Source organism: Rutidosis leptorrhynchoides, chromosome 10 (genome assembly GCF_046630445.1).
Source record: "Rutidosis leptorrhynchoides isolate AG116_Rl617_1_P2 chromosome 10, CSIRO_AGI_Rlap_v1, whole genome shotgun sequence".
NCBI lineage: Eukaryota > Viridiplantae > Streptophyta > Magnoliopsida > Asterales > Asteraceae > Rutidosis > Rutidosis leptorrhynchoides.
The window spans coordinates 20371678-20399569 of record NC_092342.1 but is presented as its reverse complement, the minus strand read 5'-3'; the positions used below and the strand labels follow the sequence as shown (position 1 = coordinate 20399569).

The window sequence follows — 27892 nt, the reverse complement described above, 5'->3', positions numbered from 1 at the left end:
TTCGGAAAGGAGCATGTCATTTTGCATTGAAGTCCTTTTATCCGCACAAGTTTCACAGGGGTATTTTGAGAAAAGGCCAGAAGAAAATCAAAAGCTAAAAACGGCGTTTTGCTGCAGTGACACCCACCTCACTTTTTCAAAATCACGATTTAATCTTGAGAAAACGTGGTTAATTGATTTTTAAGTATAACTTACCAAACACTGTTATTTAATTATTTACGACTTTAAAACTAGATAATCAAATAATCAACATCAAAACACAACTCCAAACACCTCTGTTGAAAAAATTTATGATGTTAACGTAAATATTTAATTTTCTCTTATAGAGAATACAATTCTTAAATAATTAAATTAAATATAAATCCTTAAATTAAAATACTCCGTATTAAAATAAATAAAATAAAAGAAAAAAGTTAAAAGAAAAATAAAACAAAAGGAAGGAAAAAAACTAAATTCACCCACCATCCACCGGCTGAACATATCCAAACACGTCTGATCATTAAATTCGTTACTTATTCAAACCATCAACGATCCTTACCCGATTTCCAATTACCCGCTCTTTTCTTCTTTCAATTACAAATAAAACCTATGAACACTCACAATTTCATAATTCTATCAGTATTAGGTTTTTTAATTTGTATCATCACACGAACTACATGCGAATCATCAACATGTTTAGCTGTTTATAAAGAAGGCGGTGCACCGGCGGTGTTTCAGTCACCAAAATGCCCTAGATGGAGGTTACCTAAACACGAATCTCGTACAATATCTAATTCCGGTAGATGTCAATCGGCAACACGTCAAGGCCGGCGGAAATCGCTTGAAGATCGCACTTTCTGTACTCTCGATATCCGAATTCCATTTCCAGGTAAATATGTATCAATCTGTAGTTGCCTTCTAATTTGTGTAACTGTATGCGTGCGTATGCAATGTTACTGTAGATCAAGTTATTAAGTTTATACCTGTTAAAATTAAAGTTATTAAGTTTATACTATTAGGTTAAATGAAGAGTTGCATATATGATATATGAATCAAATGTTAAATTTAGGATAAAGAACTTAATAACATAAATAAAGATGAATCGAATTGGCAAAATATGATATATTTACTGATGAAGCAATAACACCACACTAAGAAGAATGAACATTTGACCCTTTGATTACTATGCTGTTTTACCTTTGCTTTTTTTTTTTTTTTTTTTCTCTCGAATTTTGGGAGGTGAATGAAATTGTGGAACTACAGAAAACATCAACAGTCTACAATAGGAGGCTTGTAGTTGGCATAAGATGATATAGAGTTGCAGCCGTTAAGTTTCTGATACTCCCACAGATGCACTTCTTATAGTTGAGTTCTCATATTGGTGCAGGTCGGAACGGCATTAGAGAATCATCAGTTGGCATTGTGGCAGTTTTTGATGGACATAATGGTGCAGAAGCTAGTGAAATGGCTTCGAAGCTGTTATTGGATTATTTTCTGTTGCATACTTATTTTCTTCTTGATACCACGTTTTCTCTTTTATCCAAGATATCAATGGCAATGCTACCATACAAGGCAGGACAGGATTTTACATCTCAAATGTTTGGTTGGGATGAGAAATTGGGTGATTACGTGCTTCATATCGGAAGGTCTTTTCTCTCAAATAATTTATCTATCTATCATTCTCTTCCGTTATTGATTTGTCATGCCCATAGTAGCGTTGGGGTGGAATGTCATTAGGTTGATATATTGATATATCATTTAGGTAGTGATTAGGTTTGATAGGATCTTTATGCTCGATTTTATAATTAAATTGGCGTCTTGATTACCTTTGTTACGTTAGTACACCGTATGTCTTCTTCAATCATTCAGCCATAAGTCATTTTATTTTATTTTAGGATAAGGAAGGTAAATGTTATTCTCATATATTTTCAAATGAACAAAAAATAACTATATACCTTTTCAATGTACTTTTGTAGGAATTTAGTAATTATTTATTCTATTACTGACAAAAAACTATATGCGTTGACTCTTCCTCCTTATTGGGCTTCCTCATTTGTTTATACTTATTATGTTCTCGAGTCTTGAAAGACATGAACGTTGATATTTTTATGATCGTTTGTTATGGTTTTTTTTCCACACACACCTTAAATAGATGTTTTTTATTAGGTATAAATAGAAGTTAACAAAGCCACTGTTTATAGCTCCCAGTATAGACTTTAGATATCCCTAGTAAATAATCAAAAGCTCTTTTATATTATACTTTTTACTCAGCTAACAAGTTTTTTTAACATGTCGCAGGATTAAGTTTACGTTGTCAACCGTATTTGATGGAGCTTTCCACTTGGAAATTCTTAAGGAATCTCTCTTGATGGCGATCGATGATATTGATAAAGCATTTTGTAAGGTGAGTGATAGTTTATTGTTTATCTATTCTTTCTTTTGCATTTTTTTTCTCTCTCTCTCTCTATATATATGTGTGTGTGTGTGTGCGCGCGCGCGCGCACGCGAACTCTTTATTGTCGGTTTCATGGTTTTACTCTGCTTATTAAAGGAGGCATCTAGATACAATTTCGACTCTGGCTCCACAGCAACAGTTATACTAATAGTAGACAGTCAAATTCTAGCCGCCAATGTTGGAGACACGAAGGCTTTCGTATGCTCTGAGATGTTCTTGTCTCCTCCCGAGGCTAAAGGTTAATGGTAAATCAAAAGCTAGCGAAGGTTGGTCAGATTTCTGTTTTGGCTAACCATTTTAATTTCACTCAGTAAATGCTCAAACATTTTTTCACTTTTTCATCCATGGTAAATTTAGCTAATTGTTTATCAAATGCCACTAAAAAAAAATCCAATCTGGTCAGATTACCTTATATCAAAACTTTTTGATACTTTGCGATGTTATATCATACTTCTGAAAGTTGTTTACTTTTTTATGAGTGAACAAAGATGGTTACTGAAAATAGAAATCAGGCGAATCTTCGATAATTCTTATGCAACTTACCCTTAGTATGGAAATCAGAAAGGCTGATAATCTGTTTTTGTAAATGGAAGCTACTTTGGTGAGATTATACAGAAATAGAAGACGTGATAGTGGTTCAGTACGTATGAAGGATTATGGAAACTTTAAACTTGCAGCTTCTGATGGTTTACTTCATTTTTCTGCCAAAGAATTGACCAAAGATCACCATCCGGACAGGGTTGATGAAAGGTCTCGAATAGAGTCAGCTGGAGGTCACGTTTTTGAGTGGGGTGGTGTATCCCGAGTCAATGGACATTTGGCTGTTTCACGAGCTATTGGTGATGTGTCCTTTAAAAGGTGACATTTGGTCCTTTTTTGTGTTGTATAACCATTTGTTTTGACTCATAAGTAGGTAACCAAAGTTTAAGATATGGTGATAAAACAACCTTGAAAGATCTTTAGATTATTTGGCCCGTTTACCTACTTGTCTGGTCTAAATGATGACGTGGTGACAAATTTGACCATGATGACTATTTTTTACATGGTTTGTAAATCAATTTATTTAAAGTTGAATCCTATCAGTGCATGATAATAAAAGATGTTACTTAGAACAGAAGTCAGATGAAACCTTTTTTAACTTTATTCGTAATTTTTCTCTAATAATTTTAGTTAAATGGTATTTTATAATTGTTTAAGCTGGAATTCTTAGTTATTATTATTATTATTTTTAATTTTTAATGTTATATAGAAAAGGCTATTGCTTATATGAATCTTACTGTGTCATACTATCATCAGTTTTGGCGTTATATCAGTTCCTGAGGTGACAGATTGGATACCACTGACAGCTAATGATAGTTATTTGGTAGCTGCTTCTGATGGTGTTCATGAAAAGCTGGGCCCACAGGATGTCTGTGATCTGTTCTGGGAACTGCATGCTAATGCCCCTCTAGAATTAGAATACAGTTCTTCATGTTCATACTCGTTAGCCGATTGCATTGTTGACACTGCTCTTGAAAAAGGAAGCATGGATAATGTGGCTGCTGTTGTGGTCCCGTTTGGACCAGAAGCTCTGCGTAATGAACGATCCGGTGAAGTCAGATTGCAGAATTATGTGGATGAACAGTCTGGTAACTATAGTATTATCTCTCTTTTGTGCCATGATAGATTCATATCTTTAATTTTCCAAACTATGTAACTTGATTTGCTATTTTATTCTTCCTTCTATTATTGAAGTGGGAACTTTGTGTGTAACTAGAAGTGTCCAAATGAGCGGGTTGGGTAGCAGGTCAACACGGGTAAAAATTTTGGTTTGTTTGACCCGGAACACTTCATGTCCAATTTCTATTTTAACAAATATACAACAACAACAACAACAACAACAAAACCCAATACCACATAAGTGGTGTATGGGGGAGGTGAGATGTAGACAATCCTTCCCCTATCCGAGAATAAAGACAAGTCATTTCTCCACCCAGAGTGAAAACACTCTCAAAAGTAGAGAAAGTCATCCCTCTCTCTATTCGACGGATAGAGAGATTGCTTCCGAGTGGACCTCCGGCCAATAAGTAGGAAAAAATTTTTAAAAAAATTAAATTGAGACGCCATGAAAATGGTAAAATCAAATTTTCATGGGTTTTAAATCCTGCATGAAATTTAATCTGGCATGTCAAATATATGATAATGAAATTGTACTATTTTATACCCAATTTGGAAGGTTTAGGGTTTATGAATTGAGAAAAAAAATACGTCAGGGGACTTTCAACCTTTATGATCCAAATCCTTTGAAACTGTTATGTTTTATCCGTTTGACATGGTAGAGATAACAGATTGACTAAATCATAAGTAAACCAGTCGAAATTGCACCTGTATGTGTTATAAATATATATTATGTTTCACATTTTATATTTTATCTGTGTCAGTTTTTGTTTACCGTGTAGCTGCTTATATCACAATGAATTTGTTACTGTTATTTGTTAATGGCAATAATTTTGAAATTATAGATTTGGAGGATGCTGATTCAGTGGTCGATAAGTTTGGGCGTTTATTGGTAAGGTCAACTTTTCTGTTATTTGCTATTAGTTCATCTCCATGCTATAGCTGTCATGAATCATTTGATATCTCGCGTTCTATTATTTATTAATTTATTCTGCTATTATCCCTCTTTTAATTGCCATGCTATTGGTTGAAGATTTGGAAATTAATATTTCTTAAATGCTAATAGAGATTTGGTTTTCTGGCCATTTATATAAAAGGCGTAGTATTATCTTCATGTTTCGATAGATAAATTACACTATGATGAATATTTGGTACATGTAATCACTACTATATTATACTGATGCTATCATATCAAGCTGAGTGTATGGGAATTCTTTTTTATTTTTTTTCAAGTTACTTATTGTTATTATTATTAATTGGAATGCAACAATTACACCAGTGTATGGGAAAACTATTCGGCAACAAGAACGTTTTATGTTAGAGAAACTATCATTTCGTAGTATCATATTTGGAGTCAATGAACCCCGAATGGTTGAATTTATGATATTGGCTTTAATACTTTTCAACTAGGTCGAAGGAAAACACGATACTTATAGATCGTTCTATCTATCCGAGAGCCTCAATGAGGATGACTACACATTCTGGATTTCAAAGGATGAACAGGACTCCATATATGGCTCACAGCAGGCCTTACCTGACATGCTTGATCATAGTTATGGTTAGTTTTGTTCCATTGATGATTGCAGTTATGGTTAGTTTAGTGTAGTTCCTTTGATCATTGAATGCTTAACTTCTTATTTTCAGTTTCTGAGGGCGTTATGACTATACACAGATGGATATGTTTAAATCAAAAGTGACAAGAATGGGTTGGGTAACAGTTCAAAACTTGTTTGTGTTGAAAGAGTTTTTTTTTTCGCAGGTCAAAGCGTGTTTGGGTTGAAACAGGTTATTTTTTATCACATTGAAACGTGAGAGTGGGTCCACCTAGAAATACTTGTGTCCTTTTCTAAACTTTGTTTATAATAAATAACATGCTTGTGATGAATCAAGAACAATATTGTTACAATGATAATCTAAATAATTGAACAAACACTACGATGTTAGACAACCAAATCAACCCATTAATGGGTTGAAATTGCCACCTCTTACGTAAATGCACTTTCTGTAACTGAACTTTAACTTTGGATAAAATAATTAGTTTTCTGGCTTTTTATGTAAATGAAGGCGGGGCATTAAATTTATACCGGGACCAGATGATGTGCTTACACTTTGGGAGGTCTAGTGGTGGTGATAGAGATCAATGCATTAATCCCGAGGGTCTTGCAAGTTTTCTGGGTTTTTTAGAGTCACTCCCTGCACCGAATGTTGAACACGATCACGAATTTCATGGGCCCACCACTCCTAACACAAGGTGTCTACTTAATAATCTTTTTCTATTCTTATTTTCTTTTACATTATATACTTAATTAATACTTAATACTTATACTTGTTAGTAGTTTGCAGTTGATTCTCTCTATTATTGCTTTTAGGTATATACTGAAAAAGAGATTTGATCGTGGGTCATATGGAGAAGTTTGGGTGGCTTTTCATTGGAATTATCTTCAACGAGCCAATGATTCGGATAGGAGTGTGAAAAACGATACTTTTCCATTTAATACGACTCATATTGGCGGTGACGATAGAACTTCGAAAAGACACACATCCGAAACCGACTTTGGTTCTGGTTTTCCTAGTGATAAAATTTTCATTTTGAAACGTATAATGGTAAGCCAGTTATTTTATTTATTTTTTATCACTAAGTTGTCTACGAGAAAAATATTTATATGTTTTCGCAATAATGACATATGATGGACTGTAAACTCTTCATTTTTATTTATTTATTTCTCTTTTTCCTCCCTTGTATAATTTATATATATGGTGTCGCAATAATGACATATGATGGACTGTAACAGGTAGAAAAGGGCAATATGGTCTACCTAAGTGGTCTACGAGAAAAATATTTTGGTGAACTATTTCTGAACGCTTCGGCATATATGAGAGTTACAGTGTCAGTAAAGGGCTCATCTGCTTTGGAATTAGATACATCGCTAAAAAGGGAAAGACAACAAAGGGTTGTTTATGAAAAAGGTCTTGAGCATATTGCAAGATATATCGAGTCTTTTGAGTCAAGGTCAAATGAGATCTGGCTTGTGTTTCGTCATGAAGGTATATCGTTATCAAAACTGTTGTATACATCAGATGACATGGGAACAACAAATGATGATCACATGAAACATGTTCGTATACTTCATCCTTCAAAATGGTGGCACTGGTTGAAGACGACAAAAGCGGGCCAAGAGGAAATGCGGAATCTTATATGGCAATTGGTTTGTTTGCTAATATTCTCTACAACTTTATTTTCTAATCATTAGAGGTGGAAATTCGACCCTTTTGCTAATGTTTGGGTCAGATCAACAATTGTGTAATATTTGATGGTTCAAATGAGTAAATTGAACTTTTTGGGTCTAAACAAACACGTGTCAAATGTGTTTGGCAGTTAACGGGTCGAAAGTCTCTTGGTGACTATTTAGTTATCTAATTGCAAGCTTCAGCTTTTTATCACTTCCTAGTTGGCACTTTCAAATTTATTGACCAATCTAACGTGTTGATAATTTTCTTGTATAATCAGTTAATGGCATTGAAGGCCTGTCACGACCGTAACATCACTCACAGGGATATTAAACCTGGTGAGGACATAATCTTTTAAGCAGAAATGCAATTTATATATGTTTCTTGTCTTCATCTATAGAGTCCTGTTTCTTCATTATATAACTGGTAAAACGATTTAACTAAAGAAGATTACAACAAACTTGAACCAAAATAGATACTTTTATCTATCCTGAATCGGTCTTTTCATAATTATGTATCTTGGAGTTGTGTTAGTGACATTGCATTTATTATAATATCATTTTCGTTCCAATTGATGTGCATTAATTACTTTAAATACTTATGTTTTATCTTTCTTGCTGCTAGAGAACATGATTGTTTGCTTTGAAGATCAGGAGGATTCTGGTAGATGTTTAAAAGGACGCCCAAGCGGAAACGAGACTTATAGCACTAAAATGTATTTTCCGAGTCATTAAATTTCTTTGGTGCTGAATGCAAGATGATCATCGTAATCTGATCATATTCGATGATCTAATACTTACTCCAAGATATATATTTTTTTCTGTTTACTAGTTGCAAACTTCTATAGATACACTTAGTACTTGTATTAGATGCCTTGCATGTCTTACAGTGTAAAATGCTACAAGGCGTTACCTTTTTTTTTATCATGCAATGCTTATATAATCCATTTTTCTTCTTTTCTGTGTACTCAACAGGCGCATTATTGACTTCGGTAGTGCAATGGATGAATTCACCGTAAAGCATTTATATGGGGCTGCTGGACCTTCTCGGTATTATTCATAATCACTTTTTTTAAACCTTTTTTTTACTACTCTGATGTTAATGATGTTATAGTTATAACTGAGAAACCTGTTGCATGTTAGTTATAATTTGTGATACAATGTGTTGTGGAGAAAGCGTATCATTGTAGTCTTTAATTGTCTTTATCAGGGATGAACAAACTTATGAGTATATGCCACCAGAAGCTTTTCTTAATGCTACTTGGTATCATGGGCCCACAAGCGTTACTACCAAGTATGATTTTTATATCTTTCTATTGTGAAAATATTCGTAGAGACTATAATGAATCCCTTTTTCCCCAGCTCCTTTGACTAAAATTCTATAACTTTTTTCCGTTATATTAGATACGATCTGTGGAGTGTTGGCGTTGTGGTCTTGGAGTTGATTATAGGATCGCCAAATGTGTTCCAAATAAATGCCATAACACGCGCTCTTTTGGATCAACACCTTGAAGGCTGGAATGAAGGATTGAAGGAGCTTGCTTACAAGTAGTCATACGATGCATTAATCTCCTAAATTAAACAAAGCATTGTTTATATTTATATATCTCTATAAATAATTTGATCAAAATTGCCACGTGTATATGAAGCATAAGATATGTTTATAATTGATTTCTATATACATCCTTATTAAGATTGAAACCTGTTTTTATGCTCTGGTGGCAGACTAAGGTCATTTATGGAGTTATGCATTTTGCTTCCCGGCAGTTCTTCAAAACATCTCAGTTGGGGGCGTAATGGGAAGGTTAGTTATATCTTTTATTTCCGAATTTACCCTATCTGTTTGTTTGTTCATGTAGTTGTAAATCTAAGGTATATTTCTGCAGGAATGAGACAAAAAGGCTAATATAGCTTTATAATTTGTTTGGTACAGGGTTGAAACTAGTCGGTTTGTCTTGGAACACTTTTTTGTCCAAATGTATTGGTTTTCTTTGTAAAAATAAAAAATAATTAGCTTCAAATAAATGCCTGATGCATAAAAATAACACCTCAGTAATTCAACCCGTTTGATTTGTTTCTTCAATCCAAAGTCCCAAATTAGCCGTTCCACAAGGAAATTGGTTGATATTGACAACCTGTACTTATTGATTCTTGTTTCAAAGTGTTTTTTTAGAATTTGGTTACTAACAAATGACATTTTGAATTCAGAGCTTGGGTTCACCAGCTTCGTGGAGATGTTCAGAGGAATTTTTTTCAAGTCAGATTAAAGGCCGAGATCCTCTGAAAATAGGGTTGGCACACTTACAATCAACAGTTAGATTCATTCTATATATCTAACAATAGCTTCTTACACAATGTTTTTTTTTTCTTTAAGCAGGTTTCCAAATGTTTGGGCTCTGAGATTAGTACGCCAACTGTTAGTTTGGGATCCAGTAAGTTTATCACTAAAAATAAGATATATAGTAGGGCACTGATATAGGATTCTGAATTAGTTTCTGAATATGTTGTGCTTGGTATTAAGGCCTGCCCGGGTTAATTTATTTTATGTAGCTGTTTATATTCATTATTTTGAACGTCAACGCATTAATATTTATAAATTGTACAACAGGAAGATCGTCTGACCATTGAAGATGCTTTGAGGCATCCTTATTTTACACAGCATGTAGCACAATGATATACATATGTACGATACTAGACGGGTACATTTATCCACCCTTCACTATATATTTACATTAATTCCCGTATAAGTTAGAACATGGGCTGCATTTAATGTTGGGTTTTTGTTTACACGAATGACAAAAACGTATGTTGATATAATGCTAAAGTATAACATTTTTTTTAATAAAAAAAAAAAAAAAGTTATGTAGGATGAGTGGAAGTTTAGATTATACTTGAGATAACTTTAAAATCTATTCGACTCGGTTTCTTTTCTAGCCGGATATTTTGGTTGATCAGTTATTCAGTCTGCTTTCATATGTTTACAGGTTCATGGTTTTTGAGGCGAACTTGTCAATTGTCAATACGTGTAGCTCTGTTATGTTTTTATGTTGTTTTTCATGATTTTAGTGCAACTTAAAATTGATGTTTTATAGGTTGTATATATTGTATGTATATATTTAGGCTCTTGATTTGTACACAGAATAATGAAGTGGTAGAATAATGAAGTCGTACGGGTGCAGTGTAGTGAATTGTTGAATACGAGTACAAAACTATATCATTTTGGCCTAATCAAATAACTTTCCATGGTACTTAACTTTTAAACAGTCATCTAATTTGTCATAATACATTTTCTCTTTTATCAACGAATGATTTTTCAGTAAATGTCGCTTAGCCCATAAATTTATCATTCATTAGTAACTCGATTCATGATCATCCAATATTCAATGTTATGGGCCAAGAGACATTTATGTTATAAAGTAGCTTGATTTTTATGTGTTTGTATTTAATTAAATACTTTGTCAACTGAATTTTTACGACTCAATATATTTCAATATTATTTTATAAGTTGATATATATAATTTTGTAACACCATCTACTCAAAATTATGACTTTGTCTTTGTGACAGAATAATAATATTAAGAATAAGGAGTTTAGTTGTCCCTTCAATTTACATCTTTGTAAACTTGATTATATTTTAGATTTTTTTAACAACTGTTGTGCATAAATGAATGATACGTCGTACTATTCTTGAGTGGGAGCTTTCTCTAGGTCTTTCTTGACGTCAACACAATATTCATAGGGTGTCTTCCCTAGAAGAAAGGGACTTCCCCTTAAGTGACCAATTCTAGCCCGGCGGAATGTCTCCAAGCTAGTATTTGGGGTCACAAGCGACCCGGGATTCGAAGGCCCGAAATGCCTCGCAGAAGATGATGCTTCATCTGCGTCTCTGAACAGTGCAAGTTCTTCTTGCATCTCTCTTAGTTGAGGAGATGGCATTCTCAGAAAGGAAAATTCCTCCGACAAGGAAGGTGAACTGGACGGTTATGAGTTTGGTGCTGGAGTGGCACTTAAGAGGGACAGTTATTAAATTATTATTATTGACTGCATTTTTTTATACAAGATTGTATGCACTTTGACGAAAATGTAATTAAAGAAGTCTTTATATTATATGTAAAAATTGAGTGGGTAAATGGGCATACATTTATCAAGGATGAATTTATCAAGGAGTGGAGATGGAAGCTTTCGATGAATTTATCAAGGATGCTTGAGTTTTACCTTGTGTGCTTTCGGTCGATCATCTTTTAATTTGTTAGATGATTTTTGATCTTCTCTCTATCATTTAAATTGGTTTCCATCTTCCTTTATCTTTGTATTGTTGTATTTGAGTTTTAGGTTAGGTTAGTTTCGATCTAGTTTTGATGTCTTGAGCTTCCGTTTGGTTATTTGTATTTGTTTAGCTTGGTAGTTTGATTTTGTTCATTTAAGGATGTTTTATTCTTTTGATGAACTTTCTTTTAGTTATAAAAGTTTTCGGTTTTTTTTTGACAAAAATAAAAAATAAACTCGGTATACATTTTCTCCAACTCGAATATAATTAAACGCGTCATAGGTTTCTTTTATGTCTCTTCTACGTAATTCTAGTATTTTCTATCGAATGCAAAAGGATTATTCGAAACAAAGATAAAAAGTGAGTGAGTCAGCAAGAAAAATCCGGAAAGCAGTTAGCATTCTGACACGTGTAAGATCCGCGCGTGTACGCCACACTTCAAGAAGTTTCTGGCTATCTACACCATTGCCACAAATACCACCTTTCGTAACTCCTCTTAAATTTCCCTATTTCCTTACTCGCCAATTTATCCTCATTATTAACCTAATATATACTACAATCACAAACCCTAACTTTTCAATTTCAGTTTCTTCAACATGTGGAATCAACCGACCGCTGGAAAGGACGATTTGGAGTCCGGAGCAAACCGGACGCTGTATCCGACGATGTTAGAATCGCCTGAACTCCGGTGGTCATTTATTCGTAAAGTTTACTCAATTGTTGCGATTCAGTTGATTCTTACGGCTGCCGTTGGTGCCGTTGTCGTTTCGTATCATCCGATTGTTACTTTCATGACAACTACTAGAGGTGGCTTGGCTTGTTTCATCGTTCTCCTAATCGTGCCGCTCATTAGTAAGTTTTATCAAACACCTGTATATATGTGTATATATTCGATTATATATTGGATTAATTATAATGTTGATCAAATCTATTGATTATTTTGAAATTACGTGAGAGTATATTCACGATTAATAACGGTTAGAACCTTCAAATATCAAATCAAATAGAATAATTATATAAAAACGTTTCCGTATTATATGAAAATTTCATTCCGTGCATCTCTGTGTTTGTACATCTTCTATGTGATTTTATGTAATGATGTAAAAATGTCAATTATATGAATGTTGTTTTACATCTATCTGATATAAAACTTTTAGCATTCATACTGTTCCTAATTTAGAATTTGTATTGTAACATTCTGTTTTAGTTTGAATATGTGCAGTTTGTTACGATTTCATTCGATTTCTATGTTTCTGAATATCTGAAGTTTTTGGTGTTATAATTGCGTTTAATTTCACCAAATCCTGTTGATTAATGCGGTTTGTGTCCTGCGATTACTGTTGATTTCTGTGTATCACCAAATTGAAATCTAAATTCTAAATAAAATTTGTATTAATCTTCTTACAGTGTTAATTCCATTGTACTACTACCATCAGCATCATCCTATTAACTATGTGCTGCTTGGGATCTTCACCGTCACACTTGCTTTTGGAGTTGGTTTGTCGTGCGCTTTCAGCAGCGGTAAGCTTAACATTTGCATTATTCTGTTTTCTATTTATATTGAGCATGTTTAATTCTATTAATCTAAAAGGCTAAAAGTTGTAACAGTAAGATTTTGATCCTGACAAGAACGTGATGTACATGTTATAGCAACTAGGACTCTTTGATAGCAAGAAAAGCATATTCTTTATACTTGTCTACGCGTAGGAATTAATTAATTGACAGGGACAGATAACAGATTGATACCCTCCTATGAAAGGTAATGGTTGATTCCTTCTTGGAAATGGAATGTTTGATAACTTTATAGAAAAGATTGTTACACCCTAGGAAAACGATTGATACAGCCTAGGAAATAATTGATGGATTGATACTTTCTAGGAAACTATTGTTATGATTGACACTGATACACCAGGAGGTGATCATCAAATATCTAGTTTTAGTTTGATTTGATATGAATATATGAATATGATTTGAATGATAATGATAATTACTAGTTCAATCGGCATATATTTGATCGAAATCTTTACCATTGTGTTGGTTTCAGTATAGAAGTTGAAGCTGCACCCCAAAACTGAATTTTGTTACACATTGTTGTTGCCCTTTTACTTGGACCAAAAGTGCTTGTTTCTTCACACCAATTATATGTAGATTATACTAATGCATTTTCTATAGTACAAGATTGTTCTGTAAATACTTATTGGTCTAAAATCTATGTCATCCTTTGACAACCAGTAGTCTAGAATGCTCAGCTTTTGATAATATTGCAGGGAAGGTAATATTGGAAGCTGCTATTTTGACTGCTGTGGTGGTTGTGAGTCTCACTTTATTCACATTTTGGGGTGTAAAAAGAGGATACGACTTCAACTTCTTGGGTCCGTTCTTATTCGGTGCCCTTATGGTGCTTATAGTCTTCGGCCTTATTCAGGTTTGTATATGAAATTAACACGCCAAGTTCCTTTTAACCAAATTTTACCTTTTTTATATATGTGGAGTATGATATGTTTAAGAAACAATTATATTTACAACCTTTCTTTTACTTCAAGTATGAGGTTGGTGTTTTACTTATTTCTGTGTTCGTTTTTTGCAGATATTTTTCCCTTTGGGTAAGATATCCGTTATGATATATGGGTGCTTGGGTGCTATTATCTTCTGTGGCTACATCGTGTATGATACTGATAACCTGATCAAGCGTTTCACATACGATCAGTATATCTGGGCTGCTATTTGCTTGTATCTCGACATCATCAATCTATTCATGTCATTGCTTACCGTCCTTCGAGCAGCTGACAGTTAGAAGTTATGACCGTAATTGATACTATGTTTTAGTAGTTCATATGATTTACAGTAGTATATCGCGAATCAATACATCGAAGCGAGTTATGATGGAATCTGTGAATAAGATACTAATTTGGGTAAGACTTTTGCATAGTATATAGTTGTTCCCTTTGATCAGTGGGTTGTTTGCTTTTATGTTTAGTGTGATTGAATGTGTCATGTAGTGGGCCTGTTTTTGGATCTTTACGGGCTTCTTCAAATACCCAAAGTGGATATACTCATACATTTTCCAAAGTTCCTTTTGAATTTTGATCGGTATAAAAAAACATGATTAGGGTACGTCTAACAACGGTTTAACCATGTTGATCCTATAGGGAGGAAAAAGACGAGGGAAATTGTGGCTTCAGACTTGAAGCATACGAAGTGTAAATTGGCATTTTTTACAAATTACTGTAGAGTAGTCTTGTTCTTGAGTAGTTGATGATTCAATTTGTTCATATGAAAGTTTTTTGATTTAGAAGTGGTAAAATGGGTGGGGGTGAGATGGTAACAATTAACAAATTTGGTGTGGCAAAAGATAGCATTTTTTAAATTTGAACTGACAAAAGATAGCATATAATCCATTCTAAATAAATGGAACGACTTTTTGTAGCAAAGGCTTTTCTATCTCCATATTTGGTTCGTTAAATTTTAATAATAATAATCTATTTTAATCCTCCTGTAACAGAATTTTTTTGTTGGAGGGAAAATACATAGAATGCAAATTTTGTCTTTATATTCAAAACAACTAGAAATGGCAATGGAGCGGATGAGGTTATATCCATATTCATTTAATTTTTTATATCCATATCCATTTAATTTTAATTCATCCATTCATATCCATATCCATGGATTTATTCGGGTAAACGGATGTCCATTGGATATTAGTAAACATTTTTACAAATTTAAAAAGTAACTTATAAATACATACTAAATGGTATTTCCATTCTTACATAATTTCGACAACTTAATACAATCAATCAAAAGCCAGAGCTTGTTGCCGCTTTAATACAATCAAAAGTAAGTTTTTTCTACTTTGTTGTCACTTTAATACAATCAAAAGTAAGTTTGTTCTACTATGTAGAACCAAAATCCATAATACTTAATAGCTTATACTATCAAAAGTCATTGGTGTAACTAACTTATATACAACCAAAAGACTAACAAATTGCTTATAATATTTCCAAAAGCGTCGATCGCATTCCAACCTTAAAAGTTGCAAGTCATGTAGACATCACCGCCTTCATACTATATTAGAAAGAATAGTAAAAGATCTAAAGCGCGAAATAAATTACTTGATAAATAATTCAAAGTTGTAATATAGTTTAAAATCAGTACCTCATCAGTTGTTGCACATTTTCCTAACTCATTATCTGAATCCTCGAACACAGAAGCATGGGCAAAGGATTTCTTTGTCGTAGACACTACATGTAAAGTAGTCATAAAGAAAGTATTAAATCTTGGAGACAATACATGTATATTTTGTATATTGCATGTTTGAGAAATAACACAAACCATATGAACATTTTCATACTTGAACTGAAGTAACATGCTGGAATATAATAGGTTATCTAAATCATATCTTTTGTGCTAGAAGTCGCAAAATTCACGTGTTCATTCCAGAAATTAAACAAGTAACAAATTAAATATATAAATCTAAAAGTATGATATACCTGAAGAACCATCCGTCTTCCAATTTTGAAGACACATTAACGCCTCCACTGTGGTTGAATGTAATCGGGAATGATGACCAAGAACCCTACCACCGGTACTAAAAGCACTTTCTGATGCCACACTAGAAACAGGTATAGCCAATAGGTCTTTGGCCATCTCTCGTAAAGTTGGATATTGGCAATTAGTCTTCCAAAATGCAAGGATATCAGCATCATCAGGCAATGCTTCATCCTCTAGGTAACGACTCAACTCAGCATTGACGTTTAACTTTTTTTTTTTGTTTTTCTGCTTATGAAGGGAAAATGAACTACAACCACTGTCCAATCTAGGATTATAAACACCATCAGCAGCAGGTGTATCTGATTCAACACTTGGATCAGCCTTATTCTTGTACTCTAACATCAAAACACCGAGCAAGGTTTCAATCTTTTTTTTCCTAACTCAAACGTATCTGCATAAATTAGTTTGAAGAAATACTCAACACAATCCATCTTCAATCTAGGGTCCAAAACAGTAGCCACCGCCATAAGGCCATTAATGCTTGACCAATATTTATCAAATTTTTCGATCATGTTTGTCGCCATGTTTACTATTATTGGTACATCAGACTTCAACCACGCTTTCAGTTGGATTTTTATCTCACAAACTTCAGAGAAATACAAATTCGAAGTAGGATAATTTCTTCCCGAAAACAACTCCGTGATCTTGTTAAACACTTCCAGTTTTCCACTAACTACTGTTGCAAACTCCCATTGCTTTTCAGATGGCAATGGTATCTTAACCCGAGCATTCGAACGCTTGAGTTTTGAAAAAACTTCTTTATATAGAATAGATGATTCAAGCATCAGGTAGGTTGAATTCCACCTAGTCATACAATCAAGCATTGGTTTTCTCGTTATAGAAACCTTAGATGTACGAGCTGCATCTTCAAATTTTTCAAACCTTTTAGGGGTGGCTAACCAAAATCCAACATTCTCGTGAATTACACTAATCTCAGTATTGATAGCATTCAAACCTTTTTTAACGATTAGGTTAAGAATATGTGCACCACACCTCATGTGTAAGAAATCTCCACCCAATATAAGAGATTGCGCATCAATTTTTTCTTTGATAACATCCAACATTGCATCATTTGTACTACAGTTATCCAAAACTATTGATGAAAGTTTATGATCCAACCCATATTCGTACACACAGTCTACTAGGACGGCTGCCAAAAACTCTCTGAAAGAGCAATGCGACTATCAAGATTCTCAAAGAACTTCTTCAACGCCAGCTTTTCAGATGCAAACATCTTCAAGATATCACTCTGTAATGTGTTTCGACTTATCATTTTGAACTTTGAATTTAAACTACCAACAAACTCTCTGAAAGCAACATGATCAACCATTGACAATGGATACTCATGAATTATAATCATATTCACCAACTTACTCCTTGAAATTTCTTGCTTGAATTTGGATTCAATAACCAACTCACTTTCATCATCACCATCTTTATTTCTAAATTTTAAGCTTTGTTGTCCTACCTCACATTCCACACGTCGTCTCTTTAGACACCTACGTTGAGCATGATCGAGCAGATGCGATGTTCCAGAATCGCTTTTGGCAGTAAGATATCTCTTACAGTCCTTGCATTTTGCCATTACCAAACCATTTCTTTCAACAGGTTCTTCAAAGGTTTCCCAAGCCTTTGATGTACGTTTTTTTCCTCTTCGAGTGATTTGAGTATCAACATTTTCATCCTCTACGAGAGGATCAGTGGCACTACCAGTTCCAGGTTTTGGAACTTCTTTCTCCATAGCCTACAAATCCCACTTGAAGGATAAGCTAACATTTATCAAGAATAATACAGAGTATACCTTTTATCATTACTTATTAAATTACAACCACTAGTTTAATTTTATTGAGTAATTTTTATTGTTCTTATATCACATGTATACACAAATCAGAAAGTATTAAACATAAATAAACTAGATTAAGCCCAAATCCATAATAGTAAATGTATTTAAACCACAAATCCATTACAACTTGCCTTTCATTAAGAATATAAAACCCTAACTTAACAAAATGCATATTTTACTCAAATCAACAACAACAACAACAACTAAAAGAACACAAAAGATAATTGTTACAAGAGTGAAGAGAATTCAAAACGAACCTTAGATTTAGAGTAACAATCCGTGCGTGTAGCTCTAGTTTGAGTACACAAGTTAGGTAGCAATAGTAAAAGTATTTTGAAAAGTGTCTCTGGATGAAAATATCTGTACGAAATTAAAGATATAGATAGAATAGAACATACGAAATAGGTATAAGAATTAAGAAGTATTGTGGTTATCAATATGGGCTCCACATAATAACCCAACCCATTGAACATATATATGTGAATAAGCCCAAACTGGAGTAATATATAATACTCGACATCTATACACATATTGAAAAATCATGTATGATACTTTAGTATTATTATATAAAGTGCATGTGATATCTTTTATTTATTATTTTTATATTTTAAATTTTTATATCTAAATATATTTCGTGTGAAAAGGGTATATCCATAGATTACAAATTGTCATCCATATCCGATCCACTAAACATCCATATCCATATCCATATTCGATATTCATCCATTTAGTCCATCCATATCCATCTAAATGGATAGGGGCGGGTGGATGTCCATCGGGTCGGATGACCGTTGTCATCCCTAAAAACAAGTGTGACTTAAAATTCTTGAAAAGTGAATGATAAAAAATTAAATGATTTAGAGTAATAAATGAGCGTATAATATTATAACTTATTTTTTACAGGTGGATAAATATTTTGAGACAAGTATGCATCATAATTATACACATTTTCTTTAGTTATTTATATAGTTTAATTAATTAATGGATTTGTTAACGACAACTATTTTAAAGATGTTCTTAATATACTTTGAATTATTGTACATTGTCATGACTTTTTAAATGACAATTTATCAATATGTACAATAGTTAAAACGTGTTATGCATTATTATGGCATATTTGAAAATGGAGGAACAAACTTATCTATGGGCCCACTAACAAGTCCAGATGCAATTCTAAATGAAGACTTCTTCTCTAGTCTTCAGGTAACGGCTCGTCTTTGGATTGCCAATAGAGTGAAGAAAATCGCATGAACGTTTGAAGAATGACTTTTTTCTTTAATGATTGGTATATGGTGAGTAGTAGCGAATCACGATCAAAACTCAAGTCCTGAAAAAAAATTCACAATTAATTATATTTGACGAGTATTTTAGTGCTTATTTATCTAAAAAAACTATAAATCTAATAAATGTAACTCAAGTCCTGAAAAAAAAAAATTCACAATTAATTATATTTAACGAGTACTTTAGTGCCTATTTACCTAAAAAAAAACTATAAATCTAATAAATGTATAAGGTCATATAGTAAAAGTCAGTGGCGTAACGTATCCATAGTCTACTATGTAACCCGTTGGTTGTTTGTAAATAAAAAGCTAGCTTTCCAAAAATAATACTCCGTAAAAAGTTTAAAGCGCGTTAATATCTCAACAATATTCATAGATAAAGGATGGAATATTATTTAATTAAAAAGATCATAATCATAATCTACTACACTTTTTGAATTCTAAACTAATTAAAATTCTTTTCCTTTTTATTCGATGAAGACTTGCACTCCAATTCAAATTCTAATTTTCATTTCTTGATTATTAATAAATACCTATATACGGGTAGTTATCAAATATCCTACTTGGACTTGGTCAACTCCAAACTCGTATCCAATTTCCAGAATCTTGTTATATATACGAACGAAAAAATAAAACATTAATCCCAACTTTATGCCTCTGACGATAATGGATTCGAAGAAATTAAATTCGGCTAATGTTGGTTCTACTACTAAAGAGTCGAATACAGAACTGATGGATATCAAGTCCAAAGAATCTTTTGTGAGGGCAGATAAAGTTGATTTTAAAACTTTCGATACGCTTGGGTTAGATCAATATTTGTCAATGATTTGGGCAAAAAAAAGTGAAATTCAGGAAGAATGGGAGATTGAGTTGAATAAATTGGATATTAGGAATGTTATTGCTCATGGTACTTATGGTACTGTTTATAAAGCTCTCTATGATGGTCAACATGTTGCAGGTACTTAATTTTTTTATATTAATTAATTACTATTAATATTATTATTACGTCGTGTTCTACTTTCATTATTGTTAATTAGTTGTTATTGTGTTTTTATGGAGTAACTATGCTGATTTTAGTTGATGATTATGTGTTGTTACTTTTTTATTGATTGTTTTTTTTTTTTTTAACATTACGACAACAATAATAACGGATAAAGTATTCGTGTATTAGAATCAGGTTATTCCGTGACCAACCCCACGTATTACTTGTACGAACAAGACAAAGTGTTTTTTCTTTGTTTGTATGTAGTCAATTTTCAGAAAGGTGTAAAGATATGATAAGTGTCACCATCAATATATTATGATCTTTTTGATTTTATAAAGATGATGTTAGTGTCACCTTCAATAGATTATTACATTGCTCGGATATCTACATATAGGAACTACTAATTGATCAGTGTAACTCTATATTAAAAAAAATTGGACCCTATTGTTAAATGTCAATTATACATGTTTGAGTAGTTTTGATGCAATACTGATCATACACTTCAGAAATTTAAAGACATGCATCAAGTTATGCAGGTTATCTAGGTTTTCTTGTAATGCTAGTCATCAGCATACTAATATCATACAATTTGAGTTTTGTTAAACTTTAATATATCTTAATCTTAAATCTTAAATGTATATTATTACAATAATTATTTGATATATATGTTTTTTTTTTCACAGTGAAAGTATTGGATTGGGGAGAGGATGGTGTTGTCACAATTCTTGAAGCTGCTGCTCTTCGTTCATCTTTTCAACAAGAAGTTGCGATTTGGCACAAACTCAACCATCCGAATGTCACAAAGGTAATACTATTATATAAATAATAAATCATACAAACTCATAATATTGTTCATAGTTTATCGTTAATAATAAATTGTGAATCTTGTTTGTTTGCAGTTCATAGGAGCTTCAATGGGAACATCGGATCTCAAGATTCCATCAGACGACACTTCAAAAACGCGCAACCGAAATTCTCTACCTTCTAGAGCATGTTGTGTTGTAGTTGAATATCTTCAAGGTGGGACCCTCAAGAAATACTTGAAAGAAAATTCAAAAAAGAAATTATCTTTCAAGAGTGTCGTTGAACTTGCTCTTGATCTCTCTAGAGGGTGAGTTTCATAGTGATTTATAATTAATAATTTATAATTTATTTATATATAGTTCTTAATTAAAACTCTGTTTCTTATAAACAGATTGAGCTACCTTCATTCCAAAAAGATTGTACATCGTGATGTTAAGACGGAAAATATGTTGTTAGATATACATGGAACTCTTAAAATTGCTGATTTTGGAGTGGCTCGAGTTGAAGCTTTAAATCCTAGAGACATGACCGGTGTAACTGGAACACTTAGTTACATGGCACCTGAGGTATTATTATGTACTAATGTAAATTCGCCATAGGTGTCAAAATAGTCGGGTCGGGTTGGGTTGGGTCATATAAATTATTTATTTTATTATACGTTTTCTGCCATTGTTAATGAATAGATAACTTACAATTTTTTGTATATGTTTTAGGTACTTGATGGAAAACCATATAACAGAAAATGCGACGTGTATAGTTTTGGCATATGTTTATGGGAAATCTATTGCTGTGACGTTATGCCTTATGCTGATCTTAGCTTCGCTGAAATATCTGCTGCTGTTGTTAATCAGGTGACTTATATACTAAATTTGACTCATTTAATGAATAATTTTAACCATTTGCATTTATAAACAGAGCCATATGATATATAAAAAAATTACTATTGTGATTGCCATATGATATATGACTTAAGTACTCAAATAACCGGTCTTTTAAATTTTTTTTTTGTTTTCTAGAACTTACGACCGAAGATTCCAAAGTGTTGTCCGAAAGCGTTTGCTAGCATTTTAAAGAAGTGTTGGGATGTGAAGCCGGAAAAGAGACCGGAGATGGAAGAAGTGGTGAAGTTGTTGGAAGCTTTGGATACAAGCAAAGGTGGCGGCATGGTGCCGGAGGATCAAGCTAGTTATGGTTGTTTCGGTTTCTATGGTGGTGTATTGTTGGGTCATTAATCTCATCTTCTTGCAATTTGAAGTTTTCTTAGTTGCATAGAATTATTGATTTTTATGTTTGTAGTTTTCCATCTACTATTTTATCCTTGAAAAGTACCTTTATTTGTTTTCTTTTTTAGTTATAGCTCATGGAACATAATGATTTTTTATTTCGAAGTTCAGTTGAAAATTGTAGGAGTGAACTTCTGATATATGTTGATATAAATTAGATGGATTTTTTTAGCATATATGGAAAGTATTCTAGTGTAGTCATATTTGAATTTTATTAATATTTTACACGTTTAAGTTTAAATCATCACAAAATGCTCGTATTGATTGACGTAGCATGAATCACAAGGTCCTGGTAACTGTTCTTCAACTAATTCGGCACTTCTATTTTGTTGTTCTTGATAACTTTCTTCGTCTCGTTTGTTCCACGGGTTCCTGTTGACCAAAACCAATCAGGGTCCTTGTCTTCTTCTTTTGGTGGTGGGACTTTCACAACAAATAGCCCGACTTTATGAAGACAAATACATTTACTTTTAGGTTCTGTTTGTTTTTAAGGTTTTTTTTTTTTTTTTTTTTCCATGGACCATATCTGTAAAGAAGACAAAGATCTGAATGGCGAATAGTAAAGACCGTTTGTTTTTATGTCTGTAAAATAATTTAATCATATCTACAACACTTAAAACCATATTTCTATGTCTGCGAGTTTGCAGACAAAATAAAACATTATTTTATCTCATGTCTTCAGAAAAACAAACAGTCAGCAATATAAGATTTTCAGAAAAACAAACAACACCTTACTCTTTAGGGATTCAACTGTATAGATGCAAGTCAAGAGGTTCACGTCAAACGGGACATACCTTTTTTTATCTTATAATTAGAGGTGGGGAAATGAGTTGGTCGAGTAACGACTAAAATGGATAACTTTTGGCGTTGGTGAGGTTAAGTTGACACAAAGCACTTTTTAACCGAAAGTTACAACTTTTTACGAACAGTTAGTGTCAAATTCAATAACAAAACTTTATTACTTAAATAGTGATTTTAGGCATAAGATGTACACATTAGTGATACTTTAGGTTATTGAACCTGTTAGAGATAAACATACAACTATTCATAAGTAAATGAGCTGAAATCACTACCTTTGCCGATGTTTAAGGAGCTAAACGCTCAAATCAAGAGTATATGAAGAAAACTTGTATTTAATAATAAGTGTCATTTAATTAAAAGAGATTAAAATATATAGAGGAGAAAAAATTAGAAGCTCCTAAAACTAACATTTGACAAAAATCTCCTAGTTATTGTCATTTTAATCTCTTTTTTTAACACTCTCGTCAATCCACCAAACATCTGAATATATCTGAAAATTCAACCCACCAGCTACTTCTAGCCGAGTGGTATCCTCATTCCTTGTGTTTGAGCATGAGGTTAAGGTCGTGAGTTCGAGCCACGCTCAGCTCACCCTCTAATTTTGTCTTGTATATGAAGCTCCAGATTGTCCTTGAAGAGGGTTTTTACCCGGATTCATTCAGGATTCAAACTCGTCCGCCTACCCCTTTGGATAGTTTAAGGACCGAGTTCCTGCAATGCGATTCGGATTTCCTCTCAAAAGCGCGTGCGCGCATAGTAATGATCGCGAAGTTGGTTAATACTTCTGTGGATGATGCCGACAACTTGTCCTTTAAAAAAATATATTTCCAAACTCTTTTTTATGGGAAAAAAGAAAATATGCTATTGAGAAACATTTTCATCTAATGAAAAAGTACACCCAGGAAACCATCCACATACAAAGACTTCTACAGCAAATCATACAAAATGTTTGTCCTGTTGTTGCTAAACAAAATACTAATCAATGTTTTGACAAAGAATGTGCTCAATCTTGTGGAGATATTCTAAAGAGGTAATAAAGTTAAAATCGCTAAAGACAAAGGAAATGTTGTCAACTCTGCTTCAAATAATGAGACCTTAAACCTGCAAGTTACGATCGATGTCACAACTTTAAAATCTCCTATCTTTGATATGGTTAGTGAGATCAAAAACAACTACAATCAATAGTCATTTTATGATACTCAATTGGCTAATATTGAGTCTGTTGTGGCTGGGAAGAGCAAATTGTCTTTCAAAGAAGAACATCAAAGATTTACTAATGTAATGGATACAACAGCGGCGAAAAAGTTGCCAAACAAGTTGTCAAAAGCATGCGCCATTGCATTCGTGGAGCAATTTTTCCTTTTTTCTTCATCAATCCAGTTTTGGCTATATTTTTATCAGCTTCAAGCGTCTTAAGCCGCACAATGATTATGAGCCCGATGTTTATGAGTCCAAGCAAATCGATTCAGACTCATTCTATAATTCATCATATGGTGAGTCAATGATCATGCATATTTTTACCATAGGGTTTAACATGCCTGCTCAATGCGTTAGTGGGGTTTAAGGATCTTAGAACAAGGCTCTCCGGTCAGGCTACCGTGAATAACCCTGGCCGACATGATGATGTCGGCGGGGTGGCCAAGTGATTAAGTCCACATTTGATAGCGATCGCTGATCAGAAGGCCCCAAATAAGGTTGTAGGTGCTAGTTTAATGAAGAACTAACCTGTTAACCTTGAAAAGACGAAGAATGATGCTTAATTGCGTAAGGCGTGTGGCAGATGATAGTTACGTAATGTGATGATCCCTAGAATGATAGTTAGGGTTTGTATATATAGGCAAACCCTAATTCTTGAACCATCCGAGATATTGGCAATTCTAGAACCATCCGAGATATTGGCAATCCTTTTCATAACAAACTCCCCCGAATCACGGATGTAATTATGGAAAAGATATTTACTTGTTAGCCAAGTAATCGTTGTACCGAGAACAAAGGCATCAGATACGAATTCGCATACCGCATAACGCACACAAACACACGCATACGCACACTAGTAAGCGCCCGCATACATATGAGGTGCGCATGCGGGTTGCGGTATCATTATGTCCCCCCAGTTTGATGTTATATGACGCAAGACATATGACATCAAACTATTAAGCGGAAAAAACAAGAAAACCGCTAGCATTCAATGTTCCGCGTGCGTTTCAAGACCATTCGGCTGACAAGACGTAAAGTGGCAGTTGGCAGGCGCGTGTCAGCCACGCGCTCATAGGTAACCATACCCAACTGACATCCACGCGCGCACTTAAAATGCCACCCGTTGATCGCGTAACACGTGTACAGCCAGGATGAGACCTTTTCACCCCAAGACTTCCAATCCACACGATAAATAGACGCCCTTCACCTTCATTTCTACTCTCCTGCCATTTGTTTCTCCAATACGCTGCCTTTTTCAATTCCGATCAAATCTCGAATACTCCGGCCCAATCCCGAAGGTTAGTAATTCTCCAAACACTCTATAGAAAATGACTAAGGCTAGCGAGACTTATGTAGATAGTGTAGAGTCCATTATAGAGCAGAGGCTGATAATGCTAAAAACGAACATATATTTCATAGCATTATTTCTCAAGAAAGACAAGCTTTTAGTTGCAATTGTTCTATTTACAAGTGATATTCGTTTAAATAATAAAAGGTGAAGACAAAAGACAGATTCGACGAATTGAAGACGCAAACGACCAAAAAGCTCAAAAGTACAAAAGACAATCAAAGAGGTTCCAATTATTGATAAGAAACGTCTCGAAATTACAAAAGTACAAGATTCAAAACGTAAAGTACAAAATATAAAATTGTACGCAAGGACGTTCGAAAATCCAGAACCGGGACCAGAGTCAACTCTCAACGCTCGACGCAACGGACTAAAAATTACAAGTTAACTATGTATATAAATATAATATAATATATAATTAATTATATTAATTATATATATATTATATTTAAATAAAAACCGTCGGCAGAGAAAGACTCCAAAGGGACTGAGCTGTAAATTCATTCTCCGCGACTCGCGGAGTTTGAAGAGGATTTCACCGCGAGTCGCGGAGCCCCAAAATGAAAAACTCCCTATAAAGCAAACCGAAATCTGATCATTTTCATCATCTTTTTCTTCCTCATTCATACGTAAAATTTATATTTATATTTATAATTTATATTTTAATTTTAATTCTAATTCTAATAATAAGGGTATGTTAGCGAATGTTGTAAGGGTGTAAGTCGAAATTCTGTCCGTGTAACGCTACGCTATTTTTAATCATTGTAAGTTATGTTCAACCTTTTTATATTAATGTATCGTAGCTAAGTTATTATTATGCTTATTTAAAACGAAGTAATCATGATGTTGGGCTAATTACTAAAATTGGGTAATTGGGCTTTGTACCATAATTGGGGTTTGGACAAAAGAACGACACTTGTGGAAATTAGACTATGGGCTATTAATGGGCTTTATATTTGTTTAACTAAATGATAGTTTGTTAATGTTAATATAAAGATTTACAATTGGGCGTCCTTATAAATTACCATATACACTCGATCGGACACGATGGGCGGGGTATTTATATGTACGAATAATCGTTCATTTAACCGGACACGGGAATGGATTAATAGCCACTAGAATAATTAAAACAGGGGTGAAATTACATTCAAGGGTAATTGGTGTAATTGCTAACAAAGTAGTAAAACCTTGGTTTACACGCAGTTGATAACCTGGTGTATTCATTAAACAAAGTATTAAAACCTTGTTACAATTCGAATCCCCAATTAGTTGGAATATTTAACTTCGGGTATAAGGATAATTTGACGAGGACACTCGCATTTTATATTTATGACTGATGGACTGTTATGGACAAAAACCAGACGGACATATTAAATAATCCAGGACAAAGGACAATTAACCCATGGGCATAAAACTAAAATCAACACGTCAAACATCATGATTACGGAAGTTTAAATAAGCATAATTCTTTAATTTCATATTTAATTTCTTTTATTTTATATTTAATTGCACTTCTAATTATCGCATTTTTATTGTTATTTTATTTAATTGCACTTTTAATTATCGTACTCTTTAATTATCGCAAGTTTACTTTATCGCACTTTTATTATTCGCAATTTCATTATCGTTATTTACTTTACGCTTTAATTTAAGTCTTGTATTTATTTTATATTTTACATTAGGTTTTAACTGCGACTAAAGTCTTAAAATCGACAAACCGGTCATTAAACGGTAAAAACCCCCTTTATAATAATAATATTACTTATATATATTTATTTGTATTTTTATAAAAGTAAACTAATATAGCGTTAAGCTTTGTTTAAAGATTTCCCTGTGGAACGAACCGGACTTACTAAAAACTACACTACTGTACGATTAGGTACACTGCCTATAAGTGTTGTAGCAAGGTTTAAGTATATTCCATTCTATAAATAAATAAATATCTTGTGTAAAATTGTATCGTATTTAATAGTTTTTCCTAGTAAAATATAAACTATTTCGTATACCTTAGCTTTGACATCAAGTATTTTTGGCGCCGCTGCCGGGGACTTATCTTAAAAGCCGGAAGCGCAACGCTAATATAAAAAAAAAGATTTTTTATTTACTTTTATTAAAATTCGCTTTTGTAAAAATACGTTTTGAATATTCGAAAATATAAAAAGAAAAACAAAAATTTATATATTTTTAAGAGTTTGTTAAAAAGTTTTATAAGTTTCTTT

General features: G+C 33.2%; 4 protein-coding genes across 7 annotated transcripts; 3 read left to right on the top strand and 1 right to left on the bottom strand.

Annotated features, from left to right (window-relative positions):
• Positions 1-505: 505 nt before the first annotated feature.
• On the top strand, positions 506-10557 carry LOC139873638 (uncharacterized). 3 transcript variants are annotated; one of them, XM_071861576.1, is made up of 21 exons: positions 506-868; positions 1367-1625; positions 2278-2383; positions 2531-2672; positions 3028-3292; positions 3731-4062; positions 4936-4982; positions 5501-5648; positions 6155-6341; positions 6460-6694; positions 6883-7296; positions 7599-7656; positions 7943-8033; positions 8293-8367; positions 8528-8611; positions 8722-8865; positions 9043-9121; positions 9526-9608; positions 9695-9749; positions 9926-10000; positions 10302-10557. In XM_071861576.1, exons 1-20 carry the CDS (start codon positions 589-591, stop codon positions 9989-9991), a joined length of 3150 nt encoding a protein of 1049 aa, XP_071717677.1. In that variant the 5' UTR covers positions 506-588; the 3' UTR covers positions 9992-10000; positions 10302-10557. The 3 variants fall into 3 exon arrangements, with proteins under 3 accessions (XP_071717677.1, XP_071717676.1, XP_071717678.1); XM_071861575.1 differs by having other exon boundaries at positions 9926-10016; XM_071861577.1 differs by lacking the exons at positions 506-868; positions 1367-1625 and having other exon boundaries at positions 2281-2383; positions 2531-2679; positions 9926-10016.
• Positions 10558-12070: 1513 nt separating this feature from the next.
• LOC139872617 (protein LIFEGUARD 2-like) lies at positions 12071-14802 on the top strand. The gene is made up of 4 exons (XM_071860529.1): positions 12071-12436; positions 12992-13105; positions 13852-14009; positions 14172-14802. Exons 1-4 carry the CDS (start codon positions 12181-12183, stop codon positions 14376-14378), a joined length of 735 nt encoding a protein of 244 aa, XP_071716630.1. The 5' UTR covers positions 12071-12180; the 3' UTR covers positions 14379-14802.
• Positions 14803-15350: 548 nt separating this feature from the next.
• Positions 15351-17980, bottom strand: LOC139873277 (zinc finger BED domain-containing protein DAYSLEEPER-like). 2 transcript variants are annotated; one of them, XM_071861207.1, is made up of 3 exons: positions 16072-17980; positions 15737-15822; positions 15351-15646 (listed from the first exon to the last, which is right to left on the bottom strand). In XM_071861207.1, the coding sequence occupies exons 1-3, from the start codon at positions 16472-16474 to the stop codon at positions 15608-15610; spliced, it is 528 nt and encodes a 175-aa protein (XP_071717308.1). In that variant the 5' UTR covers positions 16475-17980; the 3' UTR covers positions 15351-15607. Both variants share the same exon structure in this region; 1 of them encodes a protein (XP_071717308.1).
• A 1934-nt stretch (positions 17981-19914) lies between these two features.
• Positions 19915-22479, top strand: LOC139872443 (serine/threonine-protein kinase 54-like). Its single transcript, XM_071860318.1, has 6 exons — positions 19915-20213; positions 20924-21045; positions 21140-21351; positions 21436-21610; positions 21758-21895; positions 22061-22479. The coding sequence occupies exons 1-6, from the start codon at positions 19922-19924 to the stop codon at positions 22274-22276; spliced, it is 1155 nt and encodes a 384-aa protein (XP_071716419.1). The 5' UTR covers positions 19915-19921; the 3' UTR covers positions 22277-22479.
• Positions 22480-27892: the final 5413 nt, after the last annotated feature.

Bases quoted from the DNA above. Each gene is read 5' to 3' on its own strand.
- LOC139873638 (XM_071861576.1), top strand. From the start codon at position 589: ATGAACACTCACAATTTCATAATTCTATCAGTATTAGGTTTTTTAATT. The intron at 2,673-3,027 runs GTTAATGGTAAA...TGTAAATGGAAG, and splicing joins GTCTCCTCCCGAGGCTAAAG to CTACTTTGGTGAGATTATAC. The intron at 8,866-9,042 runs GTAGTCATACGA...CTCTGGTGGCAG, and splicing joins TTGAAGGAGCTTGCTTACAA to ACTAAGGTCATTTATGGAGT.
- LOC139872617 (XM_071860529.1), top strand. From the start codon at position 12,181: ATGTGGAATCAACCGACCGCTGGAAAGGACGATTTGGAGTCCGGAGCA. The intron at 13,106-13,851 runs GTAAGCTTAACA...ATAATATTGCAG, and splicing joins GTCGTGCGCTTTCAGCAGCG to GGAAGGTAATATTGGAAGCT. The intron at 14,010-14,171 runs GTTTGTATATGA...CGTTTTTTGCAG, and splicing joins TAGTCTTCGGCCTTATTCAG to ATATTTTTCCCTTTGGGTAA.
- LOC139873277 (XM_071861207.1), bottom strand. From the start codon at position 16,474: ATGTTAGAGTACAAGAATAAGGCTGATCCAAGTGTTGAATCAGATACA. The intron at 15,823-16,071 runs GTATATCATACT...CTTTACATGTAG, and splicing joins GAAGACGGATGGTTCTTCAG to TGTCTACGACAAAGAAATCC. The intron at 15,647-15,736 runs GTACTGATTTTA...TTTCTAATATAG, and splicing joins AATGTGCAACAACTGATGAG to TATGAAGGCGGTGATGTCTA.
- LOC139872443 (XM_071860318.1), top strand. From the start codon at position 19,922: ATGGATTCGAAGAAATTAAATTCGGCTAATGTTGGTTCTACTACTAAA. The intron at 20,214-20,923 runs GTACTTAATTTT...TTTTTTTCACAG, and splicing joins TGATGGTCAACATGTTGCAG to TGAAAGTATTGGATTGGGGA. The intron at 21,611-21,757 runs GTATTATTATGT...TATATGTTTTAG, and splicing joins TTAGTTACATGGCACCTGAG to GTACTTGATGGAAAACCATA.